This window comes from Manacus candei, unplaced genomic scaffold (assembly GCF_025592945.1).
Source record: "Manacus candei isolate 608988 ecotype Guabito, Panama unplaced genomic scaffold, ASM2559294v1 h1tg000017l, whole genome shotgun sequence".
NCBI classification, from domain to species: Eukaryota; Metazoa; Chordata; class Aves; order Passeriformes; family Pipridae; genus Manacus; species Manacus candei.
The window spans coordinates 2,180,025-2,205,520 of NW_026138065.1; the positions used below are offsets into that span (position 1 = coordinate 2,180,025).

Sequence of the window (25,496 nt, forward strand, 5' to 3'; positions counted from 1 at the left end):
CTTTATTGTGCTCAGGATCATTATTTCACAATTAAGTTTGCTACTCTGATTATTGTGGTGTCAAGTTATGAGTATGCACACGGGGATTCCTCTAGCATTAGACTCAATTAAAAGCAGCAGTTATTTTATTCTTGTAATATGATTTATATTCAGGGTAAGATTTTTTCCACTTCTGTCCATTATCTTTAATGATAGGTCAAAATAATCTAATGGGAGACAAAGAAGTGTCATACCCCTCTAGTTCTCTGCTTTAATTTATACAGTACTGCCACAAACTTGTTGAAAGGTAGAGTTAATTTGCTTTACATTACAAGTCCTGATCCCACAGTGGTAGATCTCAGAGTGACTCACTGCCAAACTTAGAATCATAGAATGACTTGAGTTGGATGGGACCTTAAAGATCATCAAGTTCCAAACCCCTTGCCATGGACAAAGACACCTCTCACCAGACCAGTTTGCTGAAAGCCCCATTCTGGCCTTGAATACTTCCAGGAGTAGGACATCCACAACTTCTCTGGGCAACCTGTTCCACTGCCTCACCACCCTTACAGTAAAGATTTTTTTCCTAATATCCAATCTAAACCTACTCTCTGTTTAAAGCCATTCTCCTTTGTCCTCTCACTACATACCCTTGTAAAAAGTCTCTCTCCATCCATCTTGTGGGCTTCCTTCAGGTACTGGAAGGCCACAGTTAGGTCACCCTGAAGCCTTCCTTCCTCCAGGCTAAACAAACCCAATTCTCTTCACCTTTCCTCACAGGAGAGGTGCTCCCTCCCTCTGATCATCTTAGTGGACCTCCTGTGGACCTGCTGCAAAGGGTCAATGTCCTTTCTGTACTGGGGACCCCAGAGCTGGATGCAGCACTCCAGGTGAGGTCTCACCAGAGCAGAGGGGCAGAATCACCTCCCTCAATCTTCTGGCCGTGTACCTTTTGATGCAGCCCAGGACACAATTGGCTTTCTGGCCTGCAAGTGCACATTGCTGGCTCATGTCCAGCCTCACATCCACCAGCACCCCCAAATCCTTCTTTGCAGGCTACTCTCGATCTGCCCATCCCCCAGCCCATCTAGGTTCCTCTGACCTAGATGCAGGACCTTGCATTTGGTCTTGTTAAAACTCATGGGATTCCCATGGGCCCACTTCTCAAGCTTGTCCAGGTCCCTCTGGATGGCATCTCGTCCCTCAGGTGCATCAACCACTCCAATCAGCTTGGTGTCACCTGCAGATTTGCTGAGGGCGCACTCGATCTCTCTGTCTGTGTCATTAATAAAGATATTAAATAACACTGGTCCCAGTACGGACCTCTGAGGGACACCACTTGTTACTGATGTCCATTGGGACTGTGAGCCATTGACCTCTGCCCTCCAGATGTGACAGTCCAACCAATTCCTTATCCTTACTACTCAACATACATGTACAATGTCAAGGCCAGTAGTTCTACCCTGTGAATATGTTTGAAGTACTTTTGAATCCATTATTTGAGAAGGGCTCAGCTGTTCATTGACAGAATCATTGGCAGCATTTAATTTTCTCTTGGTAACTGCTGTATAGACATAAGAAGCTATTTTCCATTTGTTTCTTCTCTGCATGTGCTGATGAACAGCCAAACCAATTCCTCAAATAAATTGTCACGGTCCTTCCAAGATAATTAAGATTGTTGTATACTTTCATTCTGCTATTCCCAGCCAACAGTAAGCAGAGGTTCAGTGTGATGAGGGTTCCCTGCATCTCTCATGTACACTCTCTCCCATCTGCATTTCTCTTTCTGGCATTCTTAATGGCACCTGCTAGTCCAAAAATTATACCTAATGAACTTTTGACGGGAAGCTTTGGTGAATCACATTTATCTTACACTGTCCCAGTAAATACCTGGAACAGTATCAGGAAGCCATCTCCTACATGTTCTTGGTCATCAGAAAAGACAAAGCTGTGACAGTTTGAGCCACAATCTCGAACCATGACAAAAGTGCTCTCTTACTGAAATTAGTTTTCCACTGGATTTGAGCATGCCCCTGAGACATCTGCCTATGCAGCCCCTCAGGAGAAAGATACAGAAAAAGCCAAGTAAACTGCACACATACCTGCCCGCTGGTGCACCTCTTGAGACGAAGCTTGTAACTGAGGGGTTCCATTTCTCGTGGGCTGCGAGCTACTGCTCTGGCTTGAATTGCCTGTGGAATGGTTGCCAGATGAAGACCCCCCTCCACTATCCACCTCTTCAACGTTACCTCTCTCGTGGTGAGCTGCTGCATGGCAGTCCTTCCGCATTCTGTTTGCAGGAACACACGCATGGTCAGCCACTTGTTACACGTCAAAATTTGTCACCATTGTTAGGTGCCCTCAAAAATGTGTAATTGTTCTCTCTTACGCCAGTGCAGTCTTCTGACATTTTATGAGATGACAAAGATGATGTGGTAAGCTTACTTGGAACAAAATTGTATATGACACAAATCAGATCTTTCCCTGTCTGTGCTAAGTGGCTTTGAAATGCTGCAAGACCTTAGGGTTCTTTATCTAATGTTACAGTGGTCTCTAAAGATCAACTTCTGCATGAGGTAACCAAGTAGCAAAGAGAAATGGGCTGGAGGGAGCTCGAAGGGATGAGCTGGGTGGGAAACTAGCATGGTAAGCCATGAGATTTAATCTTGACATTTTAACACAGGTCTTAGCATGCGAGCTGGCTCCCATAGTCTCTCCGTGGTGCTCTGCCTTTCCTCAGCTCCAGTGGCAATAGGGCAGGTGGAGGGAATGAGACAAGGGAGTTACTGCTGTACCAAGAGTGCATGTAGGAACAATGTGGCAGGTACTGATCATGCATGCTTAGGGGAAGTCAGGCAGTTTTGGTTGATAGCAAGTATGTTTTCAGATGTGTTTTGGTTAAGAACAATGACTAGGGGATGATTATGTATGCTGCCAAAGCTTTGGAGCATAACCCACCAGCATATTTACTCGTGTTCTGACATGTCAGAGTTACAGAAAAGATACCCTTATTTAGAAGGCATAAACAGTAAAATTCCAAGGAAAAAGGGAAATGTCTGTAGTGCTAAGTGATTTGAATGAATCTTGCTGAACGTGTAGAAAGCTTTGCCATGAATGAGTTAATGAATTTTCTTTCTGCTCTATCTGCAGTACAATTTTGTTACATTTTCAGTTATTTGCAATTAATTTTTTGCTTAGAGATAACAGTACAGAATTACTCTCTTTTAACAGAAAATACAGTGAAACCACGACCACAGGGTCTCTATTGGCATAGCCAAAATTTAACACCTACCTTAACCATTTGGATTTGAACCACTTTTTAATGTTGTCCAAACTGACAGGTCCCCCCCAAATGTTCCTCAGTTGGCTGTGTGTCCCAAGGTACGAGGTGGTTAAAGGGGAAACATACATTGGATATCCCAGTGGCTGATCACATGAAGAATTAATTAAGTTCCGCAAGACCTGTTTATTGTTCTGGATGCTTCCTCTCTCCGGGTTACGATTGCGTAAGAAAATCAGTTCCTGCTGCTGCCCAGCCCAAAGCCCTCTGACGCACTCCTTGTTGACCTACAGGCAGGTTAAAAACATGCGGATCATGGGAAAACATTTGCTACTTAAGATGCAGAACTACAGCATCCAGCTAGAATGGCAGTGGCTGCGTGTGCAAACACCTCATGTCTTTGCACCAACAGCTTTTATGAAGGTTTGCAGCTACTCCCTGCTAAAGCCTGGAATTTCAGGTACACAAACAGGTAGGTGCAAAATGGATGTCAACTGAAGAGAACTTTTTCAGCCTCCAGTCCCTACTCCGATAACTACAATTGACCTCTCCTTTTGACCACATGACTCAGAAATAATATTAGTTACCACAGCCCTAAATTACTGCAATATTAAAAAGATGTTAGATGTTGTACCTTGATCACCTTGAAGCTCAGGTAGCTTTTGTGGAGCATGATAACTTTATATTCATCTGCTCCTTCATCTACCACATGTCTCAGGGTCAGCAGCTCCTCTCGGTTGGAGAGCACAGCGCTGCGCCAGGCTGGGTCCCCTTCGTGACAGATCACAACCTTTTCCTCAAAGGATTGGATTGCTTCATACAAAACTGCTGGGTCCTCGTACTCATCTGGGCAGGTGAACTGGTCCTGGTAGTACAGGAAAAAGTATCACAAAGTCAGGTATATCTGTGAACACACAGAAACTATTAACAATAAACAAAACCCTGTTTTTCAAACAGTTGCCAGCTGACCCCTCCAGTGACTTCCCATTTGATAGCGTGTGTCTTTTGGCAGGTAGAGCAATTAATTTAACGGTAATATAGAAAGATATGATTTTTGCTTTATTGTAACCTGTTCTGGTCTCATGTCTCCACTGGACAAAAACACTTGGAGAATGCCAGCTTACCCACTCTTTTTTTATGAAGTGCAAAACCATGGGAGACAGAACTTTTGGGTAACCTGGAGGGAGACTGGAATCATCGGGGCATTCCACAGTTCTTGTGGAAATCCTTGTTTTTATTCACAAAATCCACGAACAATAGCTGGGACTGGGTATCCATCAACAGATACCACAGTGTTGTAACTTCAGCTGTCCTGCAGCACCACGGCCAGCGAAAAATTATTGTGTCAAAGTATCAGATCAGAATTCACAGCAGTTCAGTAACATTCAGAACAATTATAAATATAATTCATTATAAAGGCATATGATACTAAATCATAACATGCCAGAGCAAGAATAAAATCAACTCCATATTCTATAGGGCCTGACCTGAAATTAGCAATGAAATCAGCTATGAAATCAGTATAATCAATGTATTTCCTTTCAATCTAGAAACCATATTTATAGTATCTGTGCAAGTAAAACATAACAAGACTGTCAGTTTTGTTTTGATAAAAAATGCAGGGTCAAGATCTCTTAAATGAGTGGTTTCAACTGGGCAGCTAGGGGATACAGAAAAGAAGATCAAGTGAATGCAAAATAAATGCCAAGGTTTTCCATCTTGGTGAAGGTGTTTCTCAGAAAAGGCAACAAGTACTCCATTTCTCTCCTTTCCCTCCCCGCCTTCCTTTGGACAGTTGGTAAGGTTTCCTGCATTTTCCTAAGAAAACAGATACAATAGTAAAGTTCAAATAAATAAGTAAATAAATAAATATGCTACCTGGTGTAGCTTCAGCGACATTCGGATTGCAGGGGCAACAACCTTATGCAAGAGATCCATGTCTGCAAAGACCCACTCATCTTTTGCTGCTATCCGAAAGTCTCCTTTGAACAGTGCATGGAGCCCATAAAGAAAAGAGTCCAAGCTGTGAGAGAAAGGCAGCAGTCATTCCCAGAAGTCATTCCCATCTCACCAAACAGGATCTGTCAGCCCCAGCCACATGCTGACTTGTGCAGTGGCCGGTGACCCTCTGGCAAAGGGTGAAAGCTTGTGGTGGGCATAAAGCATCACATATTTCTAATGAAAAAGCATTCCCTGGGGTAGGTGGTTTTCCTTCTGCTTGTGCTGTAAACGCAGACACGAAATGGATGTGGCACCTAGAAAGAAAGATGGCCTCAGGATGGGTGACTGAGTCACAGGGTGCCTCAGGGCACTGCTTCTTTGCAGCTGTGCCAAAGAGACCAGGTCAAAGAGTGCCAGCTGCACTCTCTGTGCAGGCAGCACAAGCTGCTTCCTTATTTGAAAGTTTATTGATAAGTTCTGTTAGCAGTTCTTGTAAGGTGAAAAATCATGATTTAAAAAAAAGCTGTAAAAAATATTTTCAGCAAGACTTTGCCGTGAAACTCAAACCTAAAAGTGAATATTAAAGCAGATGTACTGAGAATACAGTTTCAGGAACTGTGCAGCAAACCAGGTGAGAGCACAAATCAAGCAACACGCGTTTCATACTGAAACAACGAACCCTAAAGCAAATATGCACTAAGTTTCTTTTTTCCAGTCTAAGAAATGAGATGTAACTAGTTCTGCCAGACCTTGGATGATGGTTTGCCTGGACCTGAGACTTAAGCATGAAGTAAAAATTGAAGTAGTTGTTAGAAAACGGTTGCATGAGGGCTTTGTGAAGGGAAACAACCAGCCTTCAGCTCCAGCCTGCATCCCAAATTATGAGCTTCCCATGCCACCACCACAGCCACTTGTATAATGCCTGTAGCAGGGCTGCTGACCTAATGCTGCTCTGAAGAAGTGATCTCAAAATAGAGGAAAACAGACCCATCTGTTAAAAACAGGAATCTCTTGCAAACCCACAGGACATAGTTTCATCTACCTGCCAAGATTTTAGTCAGTCTTACAACAGTTGCTTTTTTAGATTGTAAAGGCTCTGAGGAGAAGCTGCATTAAGATGTTAGTGGTTTTCATTACTGCCCAGCCATTCTCTTGAGAACACATAATCTTTCTACATAATTGAGCTTTCTTATTTTAGAATAAGAAAAAAATCTTTTAAATGTTTTCCCTGAAAGGGAGAAGAGAGATTGGGAGAATGCTTGGTCTATCTTCAGCTCAAAGGTATTCTTATTTTGCTCTTGGTGGGTGGCATGTTTTAGAAATTAAAATGGAAATATATATGTTGTTACCAGAAAAACAGCTGGATACTGGTTTTCTCTGCAAAAGCACCATGTAATACAAATCAACTAATCAGACCAAGGCCAGGGAGGAAGGCAGGGCTGCTGTTGCTGCTGGGAACATGAGGAGTACAGGGAAGCTCCTGTGAATTCTTAAACTGATTTGCATTTATTAGTACCAAGTTACATATTAAAACATGCCTATACTATACAAGACAGGCACTTACACTCAGATCTCCAAAACATTCGAGCACTGATTTCAGTGGGAGTTATTATGTGTCTTCGAGGACTGGGTCCTGATCCCCACTGACTTTCAATCAATCATCTCCACAGTTCAGAAAATGATAATATATTCAAATCCTGCTTAATAACTAGGAAAGCCCCAGAATAAACCATTAAGGGGGAGGGAGGAAATGGTGAATGCAGCTATTGTGGTGAAATATGTGACTATCATCTCCTTTGAAAAGGCTAGACATCAGGAAGGGTCCTTTCACTTGCCTACCCGCTAACCAACATCAGCATACACAGCTCAATTCTTGCCTGGAAAAAATATTTCTGTACCTAAATATTCTTCCCAGGATGAAACTGTAAAAACTACCCTGAATTCTGCACCTAATGATGATCTATAGTATAGTATTTTCCCCATATAACCATCCCTGTATTTGGTCTGAAAAGTTGGCTGGGAGGATGGGAGGAGCAGGCAAGAGAGAGAACTGATTTTTACATCATTAGAGGCTCTCAGCACCAAATCTGAACACCAGAGCAGACAAAGAGTTTGCATTCACATCTAAGTGTCTTACAGGCATCAGCACATGCTAAACAGGCTGGTGTGAACAGCAGTATGTGCTGAAAGCACAGCCAGGACTAGGACAGCTGTGCGAACTGCAGCTGAGCATCAGCAGAGGGAGCAGAGGGAAGCACGTACAGCTCTCACTGGGCTTAGTTAGGGGAGGCTCATCCATTTCTCATCCCTCTGCATAATAAGGTCTCTACCCAGCATTTTTAAGAACAAACATGACTGCTACAAGGAGCAAATCAGTGGTAGGCTGAGAGTCAATTATTTAATGTATCATATTTTCCACCAGAGCAGTCTGGAGGAGATTGCTGTATTCACAAAACCATGGACATCTTTTATTCTCCTGCCAATCGTAATGAGGCTTTTGGGTACATTCTGCCTATAATGTGACACTATCTCAAGCCATTACTTCTGTAACACGCAGCTCTTAATCCATATAAGATACAGTTCTCATTATTCTTCCCATTGTTAAGCTCTCTCCTGAAGACAGTAATGAGATTATAACAAATCTGTAAAGTCAACTGCTTTGATCTCAGGCCTGACTCAAGGTTGTTGCTGCCGTCTTGGCCCACTTTTAACATACCTCAGTTAGTAATCTGCTGCAGTTACAGGCTCGTTCAAAATATTTTAAAAACTAGTTAAGGTAAAATCACATGTCAGAGAAACAACATTAATCTGTAAGAGACATAACTACTATTTCTGGCAACATTTCTAACCCTCTGAGCTAACAACCTGAAAAGCTGCTGTCACAACTGTGAGCTATTTTAGAACAACACTAGTAGGTGCGTGGGAACCGTCGGTCCCTTGAACGTGCAGAAGAGAGGGGATTAAGCAGTGCCACAAATACCAGAGGGAGGGCAACAGTGCCAAAGCAAATACTCCCTCCTACTGCATGCCTTACACTGCTCCAAGATCTGAAACTATAAGCATTTAATGTAATCCTGAAAACAGTATGGATGAAGACTAATGAGCTGATGAATATCTCTGTGTGTATTTTGCACATCAAACCCCATCCTCTGGCTGCAGTTTGTAGACCTTCTCCGATGTTAACTGTAGGTTTATTTAAGGAATAAAGAAACATGCATGTCTGAGAGCTGGCAATGACCTGAATGTTGCAGTTCACCTGAAGTATTTTTAGTGGTAGCCCTTCTCATTTGATATTTTAGACGACAGTGGTTGTGAGCTGAGACTCCACCTTTTATTCCCTCTTGCCCTGCTCACCTCTGGCAGGCATCAAGCTGCACCCTCTGCTTAACTCCTAGGAGCAGTGCAGCATCACCAGCAACATTGTGGCACCATGTCCCACACCCTCTATATCTTTCTCTCCCCTCAGATGCTGGGCAGTGCAATGGGATGCCCAAATGAGAAGGAGCAAGTGGGGGGAACTGTTTCCTTGGGCTTCAGCATAAGCAGTGGTTCCTCCAGGCAGAGGCATTCCTTGGAATGACTCTTTGTCCACACTGAGTGGTAAGACCCAGAGAGAGCTAAGGGAATCTGAGCAGCCAGGCTTGGTAATGTTGGAAGTATCTGATGAGAGATTTTTATATTTTCCCAAATTTGAAATGTATACTAAACATTTATTTACTAGTAGATTTGGTGTCCGAATAGAATTATTCTGTAATTTTTTTACAAATACACACCTAAACATATCACTCATATTTGAATAAACAAATGGTAATGTCATGTCATTCTTCAAATTGCATTTTGTGCAAGATGCCTTCAAATGACAGTTTAAAAGAGCAAATGATTTGCATAGCAATGTTCTGCCTTCTTAATGAATGCATTTATTGTGTAATCTAGTGGTAATGTTAGGTTTCTACTGACATTTACATGAACAGGTACACTGAATAATTATTTACATACATTATATAAGAGCATTTAAAATCTTGGTTTACACAGTGACATTTACTGATTAATAGATTAGACAAAATCATGTGTAAATGAGTGCAAATTGGTAGTTTACATACACAGTGTAAACTTGACTCTCAATTCTGCAGTGCACAGCTCAGTGTAACATTACCCTTCCTTTACTATTTCTGCACAGCAGTTGGATGACTGTCACTCCTCCAAGACACAGCAAGGACCTGACTTAGTCCAGAGAAAGTTTCCTACTACCTGCATAGTCATCCCTGAGAATGAAATATGAACTGCAGAGCACTGATTCTTGGCTAGTTTGCTCACACTGAACACCTGAAAAGCTTCATACAATGAGGAGGAGAAGAGTGCACCACCTATCTGGCCATTACTCAAACTCTAGCGATGCTTTGCAGACAGAACATGCTTTGCACACAGAGTTAATAGAAAGTCCTGACATGATGATCGAGGTAATTTCTCAGTGCTTACCAGAGTAATCTACATCTGCATTTTTGCAATCCAGCATTCAGGTATGACAAAGTGTGTGTTAGGAGCCTTGACCTCTGACAAAATGGGCCAGCTCCCAACAGCCATAGATTCATAGAATGGCCTATTTTGGAAGGGACCTTAAAGATCATCTAGTTCCAACTCCCATACATGCAGTACATCCCCCTCATGCACACAGCTGGCTTTGGGTCTGCCTGCTCTGACCATTCCCGCAGAAAAATAAACCCTCTTCAGCACCAGCAGGCTCCAAAAAGGTCCCCAAAATATCTTGACACCTTTTTAAGGAAGACTGTGAACCATCACCTAAGGAATGGTTCTTCCAGCTTTTGAGGACCTTAAGTACTTCTCCACCATCTGACTGAATGCAGACCTGCAGCAGCGTGGGAGCTGAGGCGAGGACCAGCAATAATGCTCCCAATTACCCTTGGTGAGAGTTGCTGTATCTCTGTCAAACACAGGGAGTGGGCAGGGAGACCTAACTTCAGTGCCTGAAGCTAATTCTTGGGAGCATCTCCTTCTGGCCTCATCAGTTGCACATGTTGGACAAAGTGTCCTTCCCCTGGCATGCTGTATAATTGTATTCCTCCTATCAGAGTCCCACTGACTTACTGCTTCATGGTGTTTAAACCACTTGTGAAGAACTGTATGAAGCAATAAACACAGTAAGTAGGGTTAGAACTTCCCTCCATGCTTAAGTGACTGTATTTGGGGGATTTCTGTTGATAAAGGTCTTGATGTCAGGGGTAGCATACCCACCTTGCTCCTTAGTTAATAATTTCTACTAAATTGGTTTTGTATAGATATATACATTCTCTAAGTCAAGAATAAATGTATTTCACCAAGCTAAAGTCATGTTTTGTAGCTGCAGCAATTTATAACTTCAATTGTGCTACTCAGATTCCTTTTCTATTTCTCCAAATCTTTCTTACAGTGGAAACGTATTAAAGGTAATTTAACCAGGTGGGGAAGTGACACAGTTTTTCCACAGTGAAACTTTTCTAAGGGAAAGCTTTTGTGAAGTAGCACTGAAAAAGATACTGACAGAAGGTTCCACTTAATCCCTTTTATGTCACAAAATACATTTTAAAAATACAATGATTCAGTACTGCCCTGGAGCACTTGTTTAATAAAAAGAAAACCAGGACTTAATTAAAGATAGAGGATTATATAGAATAGATTCAGAAAAAGAGGGACAGAGCTGTTCACCTCCTATGACTACCCCATTTTTTGCCTTTCTACAGACCTTTCTCCTCAAGAAAAATATTTTTAAGTATGGAGTGTCAACTCACCAAAAGATAGGAACTAATTTGGTTTATTGGTAATTTGCCAGATTTTCAAAAGACATGGTATAACTGCCTCCTTATTGTTAAAATCTTTACAGAACACTTAGCAAATAATTATCCTCAACATTCATACTTTCCATGTTAAGCTTTGGAAAATCTGATTTATTATCCCTTTGCATTATCTGCTAATCATGTAAGCCAATACAAATAGGTGACATTTTTATTGTATCTGTACTAGTGCCAAAATATTGTAATGAAGATTTAAAGATCCAGTGGAAAGTACATGCAATGGGATGGCAGTTTGAGGAAGGTTTTGTGATATTTTTAGATGCATTTCTAATATCTCTGTGACCTATCTATTGCATACCCTGATGAAAAATTACTTTAATCTTTTCTCAAACAAAAATCCTAAATGCACATAAACTTTTCCCCAACTCTAAAATCTGGATCATCAAGGAAAAAAAAAAGGACAGTTTTAGAAATATCAGTGACTTACTAAACATCACACTGATTTGAGTGAATTGAAATGAAGGGAGAGGAAATGCAACCCAGAAGAAAACTACTACAGGAAGGGAATGTGCAAGGACTAGTAGAAAAGACACAACAAAAGGCACTTCAGAAAACAGAAATCAGCAGCACACCAAGAAATAAGCCACGTGGACCACAAATATTTTGTGTGACTCACTGAAAGAGGAAGACATAAAACAAAATGTTACATATGTCTCAACAGATAACAAAGCTAGAATGAATATTTAAAAGGACTGTTTTATCTTATAACAAAATGCATTCAAAATCACACATGCTGTCTTTGTTTGCTTGTTAGTAAGACAAATCCTCTCTAAGGAGCACATTGATAGAGGTCTAGGTAGCTTTGCTCGCAGTTCTGTGCCAACATAGCAAGGTCACTTAGAAACTGTGTTTATTCAACTTCTCTATGGTTACTAAACTCCTGTGAACACAGGGAGTTCAAATAAATCTAATAAAAATCTAAAATTAGGTGAGAAGTTAAACTTCATGAAAATTAGGGTTATTACCTTGATAAAATGCCTTATCTATAGAACAGCGTAAATTGTACTGTATAAAACCCAAAAAACTCATAAGTCCTAGTGAAAATGGAAAAATCCCTAAGGAAAATAAAAGATGAAGAAGATATTCAGAAACAATCTTAACCAAACATATTTTAATTAACCAGACTTCCTAGGGAGAAGTGTTTTGAATCAGTGAACAAATGAGTAAGGTAGACTGTGAACAGACAAAGCTGTAGTCTCAGGAGATCCAAGGTTCTGCCTTCCTTAGTTGCCAGAATGAAGTGGCAAATGAACAGGAATACCACCCTAAGGAATACAGAACCCTTATGGATTTATTATTATTTAGCTAGCTAACAGTTTTTTATATATATATACATAAAATAGTTCCTCTTCTGGAAGTATCTTCCTTTTACTGGAATGCTGGAGGAAGCCAGCATTCCAATAGCCAGGCATGAGTGAACACAAGCAATAACCATTGGTACCCATTCTTTCAATGAAAAATTCTGCTTTGGCCTGTGAAATAAAGACTGGTATTAGCTATTTAGCCAACTACAAAGTAAAAGATGATCAGGAACAGCAGAAAACAAAGTATTTTTTGGAGGAATGAGACTTTACTTTGATCTATTATTCTCTTGAGATTCCATATCACGTGAAAAAAGACAAACAGGTCTTTGTTTTAGCATGAGGATAAAGGATTCCTAAAAATTACCTGATGGCCATATTGTGAGATGCAGTTCCCAAAGCTCTTCGACCCAATATACACAAGGCAAAGGAAAGCGTCACTAGAGGAGAATCTTCATCACTGTCCAGGTGCTACAAAATTTTAAGGTTAGCATGTTACTCTAAATGAAAATACCATCTTTTAAAGCACCACAATACTACAAATGGTAACACACATAAAATCTGCATGTAGCTGGACCTACTCACAAAAACATTCTTTGCAATTAAACAGAACAAGAAGGAAGATCATCACCATTAGAGACTTTCTGCAAAATACAACCTTATTTTGCCCACTGGCTAGAAACAGAACATTTTGTTCTCCAGTGGTGAGATCCCAAGGAAGTGCATCTTTGAGGGGGTGGGTATTTTTTTGTGGTGTTTTTTGTTTGGTTCCACTCCTCCCCGACATGACATTCTAAAACACATGAGGTTCCTTATTGTTGAGAGACACTGCAATGGGAGACAGCCAAAACCCTTCTCATGGGATACAGTTCCTATGAAACCCCGCCACAGATTCCAGAAGAACAACCTATCTACAAAAGTTTGGAGGTACACACTTTTCTTGAATAACAATATCTATCTAAATTGTATACCATTGATGACACTGACATCACATTTTAACAAGCAGCCAAAATATGTCATTTACATTTACTAGCTCAGGAGAGTTTCTTTTACTGAAATTTTCATAAAGAAATCAAGCAGGAAGAAAAAACTGAAACAACCCCTCATGCACATTAATTTTCAGGAGGATATGGATTATTATTTCAGGCCATGCAATGAATGATTTCTTATAGCTTTCTTTGACTTTAAAATTGAAAACAATTATAATGGAGAATGTAGCTCCTTCTAGGAAATACATTGATTTTCAAGGTTATGTATACAGTGAAGTTGTTTTTTTTCATCTCATGTCCTACATGAACTTTACCTCTCTATAGTCAGTGAATTAAAAAACAGAGGTAAAAGATGTAAAAAAAAAAGTGTGTGTGTGCATCAGTGCAGGCATTCATTTGTCTTTTTAAGTCTAACTTACATGTTTCAAGTCTATTGGCATCCCTAAGTCTGTTATGTATTTGAAAGTTTCAGCAACAGAACAAGTGAAAAGGTATCATTTAACAGTGCTTTCCCTGCACTGTGCAATTCTTTGTGTGTCAGAACTCGGGAGATGAGACACAGAGATGAGAAAAAAAAGAGGTGAAATGTACCCAGTAGGAGGAAATGGCAGGGAAGGGCTCAGATGACAATCTGGTGAAAACAATACCAATATAATGATAGGCAGAGGAACTGGTGGAATGGTATTTGGCATTACAGACATGAGAAGGAACCAAAGTGGAAAAAAAAACATTCAGTGATGTTACAGGAAACATTCAGTGATATTATACCAGCTGAGGTCAGTGGTAGCAAACGGGATGTGCAGTCTGTGATCCTGAGCGAAAAACACACCAATGTAGTGCCTGGTGGCCAGGAAAGATACACCTCTCCATTTTTGCCATTATCAGCATTAATCAGAAAATTAGATTGAGGCAATATGCTTGTTTGAAACTGTATTCTCCCCCTGGGCTATTTTGAGTATTCCATAGAAATACAGTAGTGCATTTCTGACAAATGACTGCTGACATCAGTAATCTTAGTGGCTCAAAGCATGCAAATGCACAGCTGTAAATCTGCCTCTGACCTTCGAGAGCTGCGAGGCAGTTCCACATGGTTTTGTGGCGTGGTTCACATTTGTTATGAGCTCTCAGAGGTGACCTATGCTAGCAGTGAGTTTGCCATGCACTTCCCTATCTTTCTATAACTGTACCCAAATATAAGCAAATGTTCGAAAAGGATACACAGACATCACAAATGTTTGGCAAATGTACCCAATCACTGGCAACACTGAAGAAACAGTAATTCTCTAATGACATTGCCTGAATGGAGCCAGCTTTAGCAGTACTTCTGCAAGCAATGGATATATCCATGCTTTCTAGAACTGACAAAATATTAACCTTGCTGGAAGCGTGCAAAATAAGGAAATGGTTCCATATTCAAAGACTACCACTCCTTAAAACTCTAGCTTCTGCACAAAGGTAGTCTCCAAAATATGGGTTTTTTTCATTCCACAAAACGTATATTTTCCTTTTATTTTAAATGTAAAAGCTTAAATAAATTTTATTCTACTAATCCTGAGCAAGCAAAAGAGTAACTATGCATCATTTAACTTCTATTCCAAGAATTAAAACTACTACTACTACTACTACTAAAAAAAAAAAGATTCTTACCTCTACTCTTTTTCTAGCACAGAACTGAATCCAGTCCAGATAAACACTGCAGAAACTAGCTCTCGTTATTCCTTGGAGACACGGAACATAATCTTCATCTATGTTAACGTTAAACATTGCAAGGTCACGTTCAATATAATGCCACTTCGCATAAGGCTGTAGTATCTTTTGGATGGATTCATCTTTTATCCAGTCAAGGATTTTGGGAGAACTTGCTGTAAAGTATATTATACTCTGTTGACAAAATGTGCAAACATTAGTCACTCTCATCTCTGATTAAAGCAGATACATTTTACACAGAAGAGAATAAATCAAATGTGATCCTAAATCAAATAGGGCCACATTAACTGAATATAATGGTACATATTTTTCCTATTTTTTACTGCTTGGTATCATTGCTTCACAAAAGTGTTCAAGTTAGAAAGATGATAATAATTGATATCTAAATAGCAGACAGAAAAAGAAGTAATATTTTTAATACTCTTCTAACTTACAGGAAAATTAATACAATTATAGGAATAGAGAGTTCTAGCATTCAAACATGTTAATTAAAGAATACTAGTGGGGTTCTAGAGTCTATCGCCAAGAAGGCAATATTGATAACAGTTTAGGCATATTTTGAAAAAACAGTAGTAGACAATCATATGCTCAAAATAGGGCTCTTTTTTCCTCAATGGACTTACTGTTTTATGGTGATGAAGCTTTCCTAATTCTTTAACAAAAACAGCCCCACCATGATTTAACCATAAAGGTAAGATGTCACAGATGTGTATGACACAGGTCTGAAATGCCCTGTTTTGATTGCTGTTTTCTTTTGGCTTTCAGTAGCACCAGTTTTGTTATTTGTCAATGCAGCTGGTAAAGAATAATGGATTTTTTCTTACATGTCAGTTTAAGAAGCTGATAACTGATATAATTGAGTTTACTTAAAGCACTGAAGGAGGAACAGCACTCAGCAGGAGCTCTTTTATCAAATGCATAAATATTAGAAGGCAGCAACACTGGTATCTCATATCTGTACCTGAGTTTCTAAGTTCTTCTAACCACTGTGTCTGGAGACATTAAAATATTAATAAAGAAAATAGTAATTAAAAAAAATCTATCCAAACAAAACTTAAAGCATATTTTCAAAAGAATATGAAGCTTAAGAAGAAGTTCCAATGCTTTCCATGAACTGGAAAGTCCCATTTTAATGTTTTATGAGTATAGTATTAATATATTAATTTAGAATTGGGTTCCAAAGCAAACAAGGAGCAAGTGTACACAAACGAAGAGGATGTAGTTCTACTTTACACAGTCAATGGAAACACTACTAAGCAAATAAATATATAAAATGAAAAAAGGATGGATTACAAAGGGCAGAACCACTACCAGCCCTTTTAAAACACCCAGATGCTCTCCACAGTTTATCTTTCAAATTGTACAAAAAATATACAAGTAAGAGGAGAATTAAGCTTCAGAGGAAAAAGACAAGTCAGACAGATACAGACTGAGGATGGACCTTTAATTTCTTGGCATGTGGAGAAAATACACTCTTTAGAAAAGATTCATGCAGAAACAATAGGAGCTGAAAATACAGCACTCAGCAAATACAGACTTCTTGAATACTAAAAGATGTTTAAATAAGAATATATTGAGAAGAGATGGAGGAGGCACAAGGGAAAAATATCACAGTAGCTGGGCAGGAAATTATTTCAAAACATATGCAGAAGGGCTACAGGAGCTGACCCACTTTATTTGTGGAGAATAAAAATCCTTTTATAAGAAGAAATATTTCTCAGCTGTCAATGAAACTGCAAATGAAATAAATATGACTTAGGAATAAGATGCTCAGTGCAACTCATTGTTTAAAAGACCGATATGGTAATTATTCTTGAAGGATAGAAGAGCTAAAACAAAGCATACATTTTCTCCATTGATTTTCAAGATAGAGTTTGTTTTTTTTATTATTCTCATCTGTGTTTACAAAGAAGCCAACTCAGCTGGGGAAAAAATCAGACTCGCAATCAGACACAGAAACAGTAAAAACTTCTGTCACCTAATTAAAGTTTGCTCTTGGTAACTCTTCCAAGATATGTTTTGAGCACAAGTACATCCTCAGCTACATTACAATTCAGAAATAATATTTACAATATTGTAAGCTACAGAGAATAAACCAGGAACACCCCAAATGCTCAGTGCAATGGAAGTGCAGTTCCTGCAGAAACTCCAGCCTAAGTGTTTTCAGAGTTTGTGATAAGGATGTGACCCGAATACTGCATTATCTGTAGTTCTTCTTACAATTAGTTTCCTACACCAATAAAAAGGAAGTGTCAGGGCTTTAAAATGTTCACAGTGAAACTGCATAGGGTCTTACTCAAGATTCCCCCATAAGAAAGAGCTGGGAAAGTAATGAATTCTCACCTCTGCTTCTAATACTGTTTGTTTGCAGGCAAGCATTAAAGAAAGAGGACAAAAGCTGATTTGATACATAACAATCTTCTCACCTTCCAAGGCTGTACTAAGGAATTTACCAAATCTTTTTAAAGCTCCTGTTGATGGAAGAAACTAATTAATTTAAGAATAGGAGAAGACAATCTCCATATAATTTCCTTTTGGGGAGTGTCATTCTAAAGAAAAGATCTCCTCAGCTCACTCTTCCTTTACTGAAGGAGCCCCAGCCCAGGCTACTATTGAAGTTGCCAACAGGTTATTATTATCTTTTGTTATTATCTTCTGTTCATCCTTCCCTTAGAAGAGAAGTAGACTAAAGGATCAACACCTTTCTGAGAACGCAGATCTGTCAGTGCAGTGTTATAGTACTGGCTCGACTAAATCCAAGCAGAAGAGATTCAATTTTCACACCTTGGGAGCCAAACATAAAATCTTCATATGGTGGAGATGGAGCCACAGCCACACCTCAGTCGTGTGGAGATCATTTAACCCACATCCCTATTACTCAAAACAGGATCAGCTAACCACACCTGTATCACATGAAAGTTTGTCTAAGCCATCTTACCTTTGTCAGCTGCTTCTCAGGTGTGTCCAGAACTAGAAGCCCTAAACTACCTTTCAGTTAAGTTTTACTTCCCATGTGATGAACCTCACACTTTCCACAAGTCCTCTATATATTAACTGATTTAAAGGTACAAAAAAAGTTCCAGTTTACAAAGCACAGTTCTTCACTGCTGTAAATTAATAAGATGCTCTTTTGACTGCAGCTTAGACTGGGATTTTTTTCAATCTCATTCACCATCAAAAGCTGAGTCATATGTCAGTTTGCATCAGTTTATGTTCCAGTTATTCAGGTTACCTTTTAAAGTAAAGCAAAGCAATAGTAGCAACATACTCATTTGCAGTTTAAAGAAGGGTTGTTTTTTTTTTTTTGTTTGGGTTCTTTTACCTTATATACCTTGCTTTAAATTAATTTATAGCCACAGAACCCACTTATAAAATGAAAAAATCATGCTCACATGCAGTTTTGTTTCTAATTAGTTAATTAAACAAGCAGGCTGGTTACCAGGCTGTACTGCCTCGAAAATTATTTATGAAATCTCAGTCTGCATTTTACAAAGTAATCAACTGCATGATCAAAGCAGTTTTGTAAGGTAATGAGCTTGCTTTTTACTACATTGGCTCATTTGCAAAAAATGGTGATTAACTTATTTACAACGGGTCTCTCTCTGAGGTTGACAGATTGATACAATTGCAGAGATATAAGCAGAAAGGAGATGTCAGGGATGGTTGGGAGCTTTAGTAACTGGCTTTGTGGCAATACCAGTGGCATAGGAAGCAGCATTTGGCTCTTGCTGTTTCAGTAGAAGACTATAAAGCTCAACAAATTCTTCATTTGATGGACTGGGAATTGTTTTGGCAGAGGATGAAGATGTCTTGCTAGATTATAAGGTTCAATTATTTCGACAAATTAGTATCTGTGTGGTTATTGTAGTCTTAATAACAGTGCAACCATAGAAGTGATGTAAATGAACTGCTGTTTAATCAGTGGAATAAACCAACTTCAAATGTGTTGTGCTACGTATGTAAAACAGAAGGTAAGGAGGGAGTTTGCACTACTAAAAAAGTGCATTTGAGAAATAGCTCTTCATATGTTTCCCAAGAACTTTATGCTTGTTAATCTCTTTTTTTTTTTTCCCAGAACAAAAGAGCAGTGGAAAAGCCAAGGCAAGAAGAAATAACAAACTGTCAATGAAGTTTTTTTAGAATGCAACAACAAAAGTAAGAACGCTTCCTCTGACTTTATCACCAGAGGTTGTTCACTCACCTTGATTTCTGCTGAAGCATACCTGAGATTTTCTGTAGTAACTGTAAGTGATCAGAACTAAATTTAGCAAAGGGAGATATGGATTTATTATCCCTATTCTAGTGGAAGGTGTCCCTGCCCATGGCAGAGGGATTGGAACTAGAAGAACTTAAAGATTAACCCAAATGATTCTATGGTTCTATGATCTAACATCGAGTCTGTCCACCTGCCAGAGTGTTGTGCAGATGAATAAACATAAAGCCAAAAATTTCAAATGCTCTTTCTTCTGTAGACAGCCAGCATTTCTTCTATTTGACAAATCTGCCTAGGAATAATGTACACTTTACCGAAGTGTTTACCTTGATATAGTATCTGATAAGTATTCTCCGCAGATCGAACACTTGCAGCATTGTTGCAGCGTTGTTATCAATGATGCTGTATCCTTCTAGGATGTACTGGGTTCGTGTTATTTCCCATGTCAGCCACCGCAGGTTAAAGGCTGCATTACATGATAACAAGTGAGGCAAGTGCCCAGGCTTACAACAGCAGCAGCCTTCGTTGTCTTCATCTCCTTCTGTTATAGCTTCCACTTCTCTCTGCTGGCAGTATGTCCCTTGGCAGTGAGAAAGAGAGAGTATGCTGCCAGTTACTGGGGGAGGAGGAAACAAAGGACTTCTTCCAAGCTGAAATTCAAAGTATGTTTGAAGGCTTTAAGCACTTAGCAAAAATCTAAAAGAGCGAGCCACGGCAACAAATTAGATGTGTTAATTGATCCATGTGCAGCAGCAAATAAAGAGGTGTACATTATTTATTTACTATCACCTAATAAAAGCCAAAAGGGCCTGATCTAATGTTCTGAGCGTTGGGTTCTGAGCGGAGCTAAACTACAGACTGCAGCTTCTGCCTTAATAAAAACTCACCAGGAAGCAACACTAAAGAGTCTCGCTCCATAAGGTACATTAAGCAAATTGATCCAAGTCTCAGTCTGCTTCTTCAACTAACATTAAGAACACAAAGAAAGATTTTACAGTGTGTCAGAGTACTTGTAAAATCTGGGTTTTAGCAAACTATCTTGGAAAGCAGGTTCCAAAAATAACATCTACTGGGTTGTTCTCTCCCACTGGAGTACAAGCTACTCTGGATCAAACATCTCTAATGAATAGCACTAGTGGCAGTACATCTTGAGAAGAGAGCAGCTTTCTAATTAGTCTATTACACAGGCTTTAGATCAGAGTAAATTTTTCTAAAAAAAAATATGTTACCTCAAAAAGAAATCATAAGGCAGATGCAGAAACAATAATGCAGACTCTGCATTTCTAGCTTGTGCTGCACACACTAGATGGTCAAGCTGAGCCCTTGGGGATTTGAAATCTAGGAATGTGGCTTCTATACCATGTACGGCACTACTAGTAAAAGCTGAGGCAGACTGCCATGTGCTCCCCCAGTACTCTCAAAATACATGATCTTTATGTTCATGATTTCTGCATCTTTTTAAAATTACTCTCTGTAGGCTGTTGCAGAGTTTGTCCATAAACCATCTTTCAAGGCCATCTCCTATGATGCAGGTTACACATGTCATGCACAGGCCTTCTGCCAGAGTTTGAGTATCACCCCACGGACTGCTGATCCCATCAGCTTCCAAACAGTCTCAACAGGAGAGGAAGATGCTAGACACTGTGCTGCAGTTTAACAGCTATAATTCCCTCCCTACCAGGACCCAAAGACCTGTTGTGTCACTGTAAATGGAAGAAGAATTTAGCTATGTTCATCACCTGAACGTTGGACCAGGAAAGAATACAATGCCAGCTCCAACTCCCTGCAGACTGCCAGCACCCCAAAAGAGAGCATGGAGCACAGCAGCATCCCAAAGGCCTTTCCATAGAGCATGACAATTGCTGGGCCCTTGACTGTCTATCCTAGTCCCATCACAACCATCTGGTTAACAACCTGTAAACTTTAGTTTGTACCAACAGAAGACGCATTCAGAATATCCCTTTCTCCTCACTAAGAAAAACCTTTGAAAATATAACAAAATATGCTTAAGTATTGCCTATCACCTTCTCTTTTTTTGCCTGTACACCTTCTAAAATGTATGCAACAAACAAAAACATACAAGAAAAAAGAACAGAAAAATCTGTAGGAAATGTGTGAGAAAAAACAGGGTTGTAATCTTAAGATATGGGGGGAAAAGATCCACTATATTCCAGTGATCTCTGTTTAGTTTGCTGTGAATGAAAATTTATACTGTGAACCCAGTATTGTTCACACACTGATACACATTCCTCCTTAGACTTCATGGATAAACAATACAAAAAATTATAAAATACCTTCAGGTCACCCAGATATGAACATCTTTCCTTTCAACACTGCCACGAAGTACAAAACATGACCTATTAAGCTGACATTTCCAGTTGGACTGGACATGAACTGGACTGCTTCTGCTTCATATTTCACATATTTCTACATGAATTAACACTTAATTCCTCCACAACAAAAAACCCAAGAACTGCTCTGGGTCAGCGAATGCTTCTGTGAAGTCAAGTCAAAAGACATCGTACTCAAAACTGAAGTAGGGAAAGCATACTCCTTTGTGCATTGCTGGCAGGAGTAAAATAACTACTCCATGCTGGTGCTGTTACTGTTGCTGTTATGTTTATTTTTGAAAGTTTAAAGGTCTCTCAGTATTACACTGAATTTAAGAGAAGATAAATCTTCATGCCAGGTGCTAAATTAAGTATTGCCAAATATTTATAACTGATGAAAAATGAAAAACAGAAGCCTAATGAACAACTGCCACTGATCCCCTTACAACCTCAGGAAACAAAGATGGCTTTGCTCAATCTGTGAAACCCTATTCTTAAATAATTTTTTTTCTTTTGATATGGAAATATCTCATTTTATTCCTATGGCTATTTCTATGTGTTCTCTGTATTACCTCTATTAATAAATACCAAATATTATTACTGCAGATTCTGTAATTACTACTTTTCTTAGAAGACATATTTTATAAAATACAGGGCCTAAAGAGGCTTCAAAGGCAAATAAAAGGCAAATTCAAGAGACCCTCAATGTTTAAAGGAAACTGTCATCACATGCATAACAAACAGAAGATAATGCCAGAACAATATTTGCATTCTCAGCTAATTCAATAGGATAAAATGTCTCTAAGTCGTCTTTGCTGGGTAATTTTAATCAACTAAAGTTAAAATTATACTACAGTGGGTGCAATTAATGTTGAACCTCAGAAGCAAGAGACATTTTAAAAGGGACTCTGTTATTACAAAAGCTCTGCGAACCAATGAAACGAGTTCATGTGTTTGTTTTACGGATTTATTCCAAAGAATGTGCTCTTCAACATCTGGCAAACATGCACTTGATTAACAAAAGCTGTTTGATGGACTTGGGTACTACCACCTTGGGGATTTGGCGTCTTTATTGCTTGCAGAGCTTCTGGGGTATCCCTGTTAAGTTTAAAGGTGTAATCTGAGCCATGGCCAGTGCTCTGACAAAACACCAAATCCTCATTCCTAGCATCATCTGCTGATTAGTATTTCCAAACAACATCTAGTAAAGGGACTCAAGTCTGCAAAGACAACATTCAGGCTTGATGCTCAAGTATATGTTGGTTCCCTCCCAGTTTTTGCAGTCAGTTCTAGAAAGACTGCCAGTAATTTTCTCTCACCTTTAATGAAGCCTCTCTTTAATCCATAATGCACTGGCTGGACTTCAATCTCAGACTGGCATTTTACTGAAAAATTTCATTTACCAGTGCCTACATCAATCCTTTTTGGCTCATTACTCTAGACTCTGGTACCGCAGAGACTAAGAGCATGCGCTCAGCTTCATGCATTGAGCCAGAAGGGACAAGACACATTAAATGAAGTTAAGCATTTGTGTACATCTTTTACAGAAGGATGACCCTAAACTTTTGCGTATATGTCATAAACTGATGATTTAAATGACAATTTTTTATATTGCTTCTCAAAAATTATCAAGTTCAGGCACCTCTGAGAGAATTATTCATAATACCAAAGAGCAGGGAACAGAACGTGCACTTCAGTTCTGCAATATAATTAAGTGTAGTACCATTAAATATTAAAATACAGGGAAATGTTTTCACTGGTAATTAGTCATTTCTAAATCTGAGGGAATGCTTTTTTTACATTTCTTTCTGCAGTAGAAAGAAATTAAGCTCATGAACTTCACTGAAGTTTAGTCATTCACTCTGACCCTTACTAGTATAGATAAGATCAATTCATTTGTAAAGTATCTAACACTGGATGGTTGCCAAAAATCCATCAGTGTAAAAAACATGTGCCAGCTGAATAAAGCAAGGTCAGCCTTTGTGAGCTGAGGAGAAAACCAGGGTGAGAACTTGGAGCTCTTTGTATTTTCCTGACGCATCAGGATTTCAGGACTGACTTGCGCTCTGCCAGAGTGATCTGACCTAAATGGAAATGGAAAATTGAAACTGAAGACTGTAATCTTGCTCCAAGAGGATACATAAAATACACCTAAATGAATGACCATCTAGCCTTCTAGAATTTAAGGCTGAAACCATAGTGTGTGCTTTTGAATTCAATTTTGAAAACTCAGTGAGTGAAAAGCATTTTTCAAGTTCTGAAGGACCAGAGAGAAAAATCTGTAACACAACCACACAATTCTAGGAGCAGTTTTAGTTTCCATAAAACACTTAAGTTTAACAACACATCCAGAATGGGGACTAATTATTGTGGCTGAAGGCAGTGATAGCTTGAGCACTGAGGATTGCTGACATATCAGCAACTTTGGTGCAAATGTACACAGAAAGGGCTCCGAGGGCTCCTGCACGAACCTCACCCCACAGACATTAAGATCATCATGAATCACTCTCCTGCACTAGGCACTTTAAACTCTGCGATCCCAATATCCAGTTTTGGGCTAGGGAATGTAACTAGGTGTTAAGTCTGAGAGATGGAGCTGGATATGGAAATGGGAGCCACGAAGAAGGACTGAAGCCCCGGGTAACTCCTTTTGTTGCAGCGATCTCTTCACAGACAACTCCACAAAAAAGCCTGGTTTCTCACTATTTGTTTGGCAAAACCACACACACAAATATTTTACAAACAAATGCATTACCGTGGAATTACATGACTCTGCTCCAACAAGCTCTGCAGCAAACATGAGTATTCCCAAATTCTGATGGATTAGGCTCACCCAACATTTTTTTTCTGCTCAGGATAGCAGCTTAATAAGCATCAAGTTATGATGCAAAAGAAGCACAGGGAGCATAATTACAGCCATTGAAAGGCCATCCTCTCCTGAAATACACATCAGATGTAGTTCTAGAAACACAAAAACCCAATACTTCCAAGAGGAGTGAACTGAGCTCACAAATGGAAACTTATGAACCCCAGAACTAGACACATACTGGAAACTAGTGACTTTTTTGGTTCCTTCCTGCTCTTTTTGCTTGTGGAACTGGGATTAAGAACAGTAATTTATAGGCTCTGATAGTCTCAGCTTGTTTCAAAGGAAAATCTCAAGATTTAAAAATGAGTATCAATTCCTCAGACATCAAAGCTGCTAGTTATAAAACTGTGGTTTGGTTTTCAACTGTTTCAGGTACTTGTACGCCTGGAAAATAATGTGGTTTTCAAACCAGATCAGTTGCTCTTATAACAGGCATCCTCTCTCCTCAGAAACCTTTCCTTTCCTTGGTCCACAGAGACACATTAAGAAAGGCCAGGTGGAAGAAAGCATTCTCCAAAGATGTTGGTTGTTAAACTTGCAGCTATGAAATACCACAAAAACCTCTCAGGTCACATCTTTTGGAGTGCAATCAAGATGCAATATTTTGTTTCTGGCAAAGACATTTTCTCAATAAAAAGACTGCAGTGCATCTATTTTTCTTCCTTCCAGAAGTCTTCTCCAGTGCACCCATATATACATATAAAATTGTGGAAGGGAGGAAAGGGAAAAAGACATGAAATATTTATTCTAGTACGTGTTACAGAAACTATTCAAGGCCTATTTGAAATTCACAGACAGCTTCCACCATTGCAGCATCACTGTACACCTAGGAAGGCTTGTATATCACAGATTTCCTGCATTCAACATAAGGTATTCTCTTCCCTGTTTCATGCCATTCTTCCCAATTAAATCACCAAGATTAAAGAAATCCCTTTATATCCTTTCTGACCATGCCTCTAGTATTTCCAAGCATTCTGTCTCTCTGTTCTTTCCCACAAACACTGTACTTTTGGGTTTTAACCTTCTCTCCCAAGGGATGTG

The 25,496-nt window shown here is 39.3% G+C and overlaps 1 protein-coding gene across 1 annotated transcript in view; it reads right to left on the reverse strand.

The window, feature by feature from the left end:
* Window positions 1-25,496, reverse strand: part of PCNX2 (pecanex 2) — a 156,177-nt gene that overhangs the window by 7,860 nt on the left and 122,821 nt on the right. The window contains exons 26-32 of the mRNA XM_051783458.1: window positions 19,583-19,836; window positions 14,984-15,217; window positions 12,715-12,818; window positions 5,138-5,282; window positions 3,894-4,124; window positions 3,272-3,546; window positions 2,082-2,269 (exon numbers count right to left, since the gene is read on the reverse strand). Coding sequence (XP_051639418.1) covers window positions 2,082-2,269; window positions 3,272-3,546; window positions 3,894-4,124; window positions 5,138-5,282; window positions 12,715-12,818; window positions 14,984-15,217; window positions 19,583-19,836 — 1,431 coding nt within the window. The remainder of the gene's footprint in view (window positions 1-2,081; window positions 2,270-3,271; window positions 3,547-3,893; window positions 4,125-5,137; window positions 5,283-12,714; window positions 12,819-14,983; window positions 15,218-19,582; window positions 19,837-25,496) is intronic.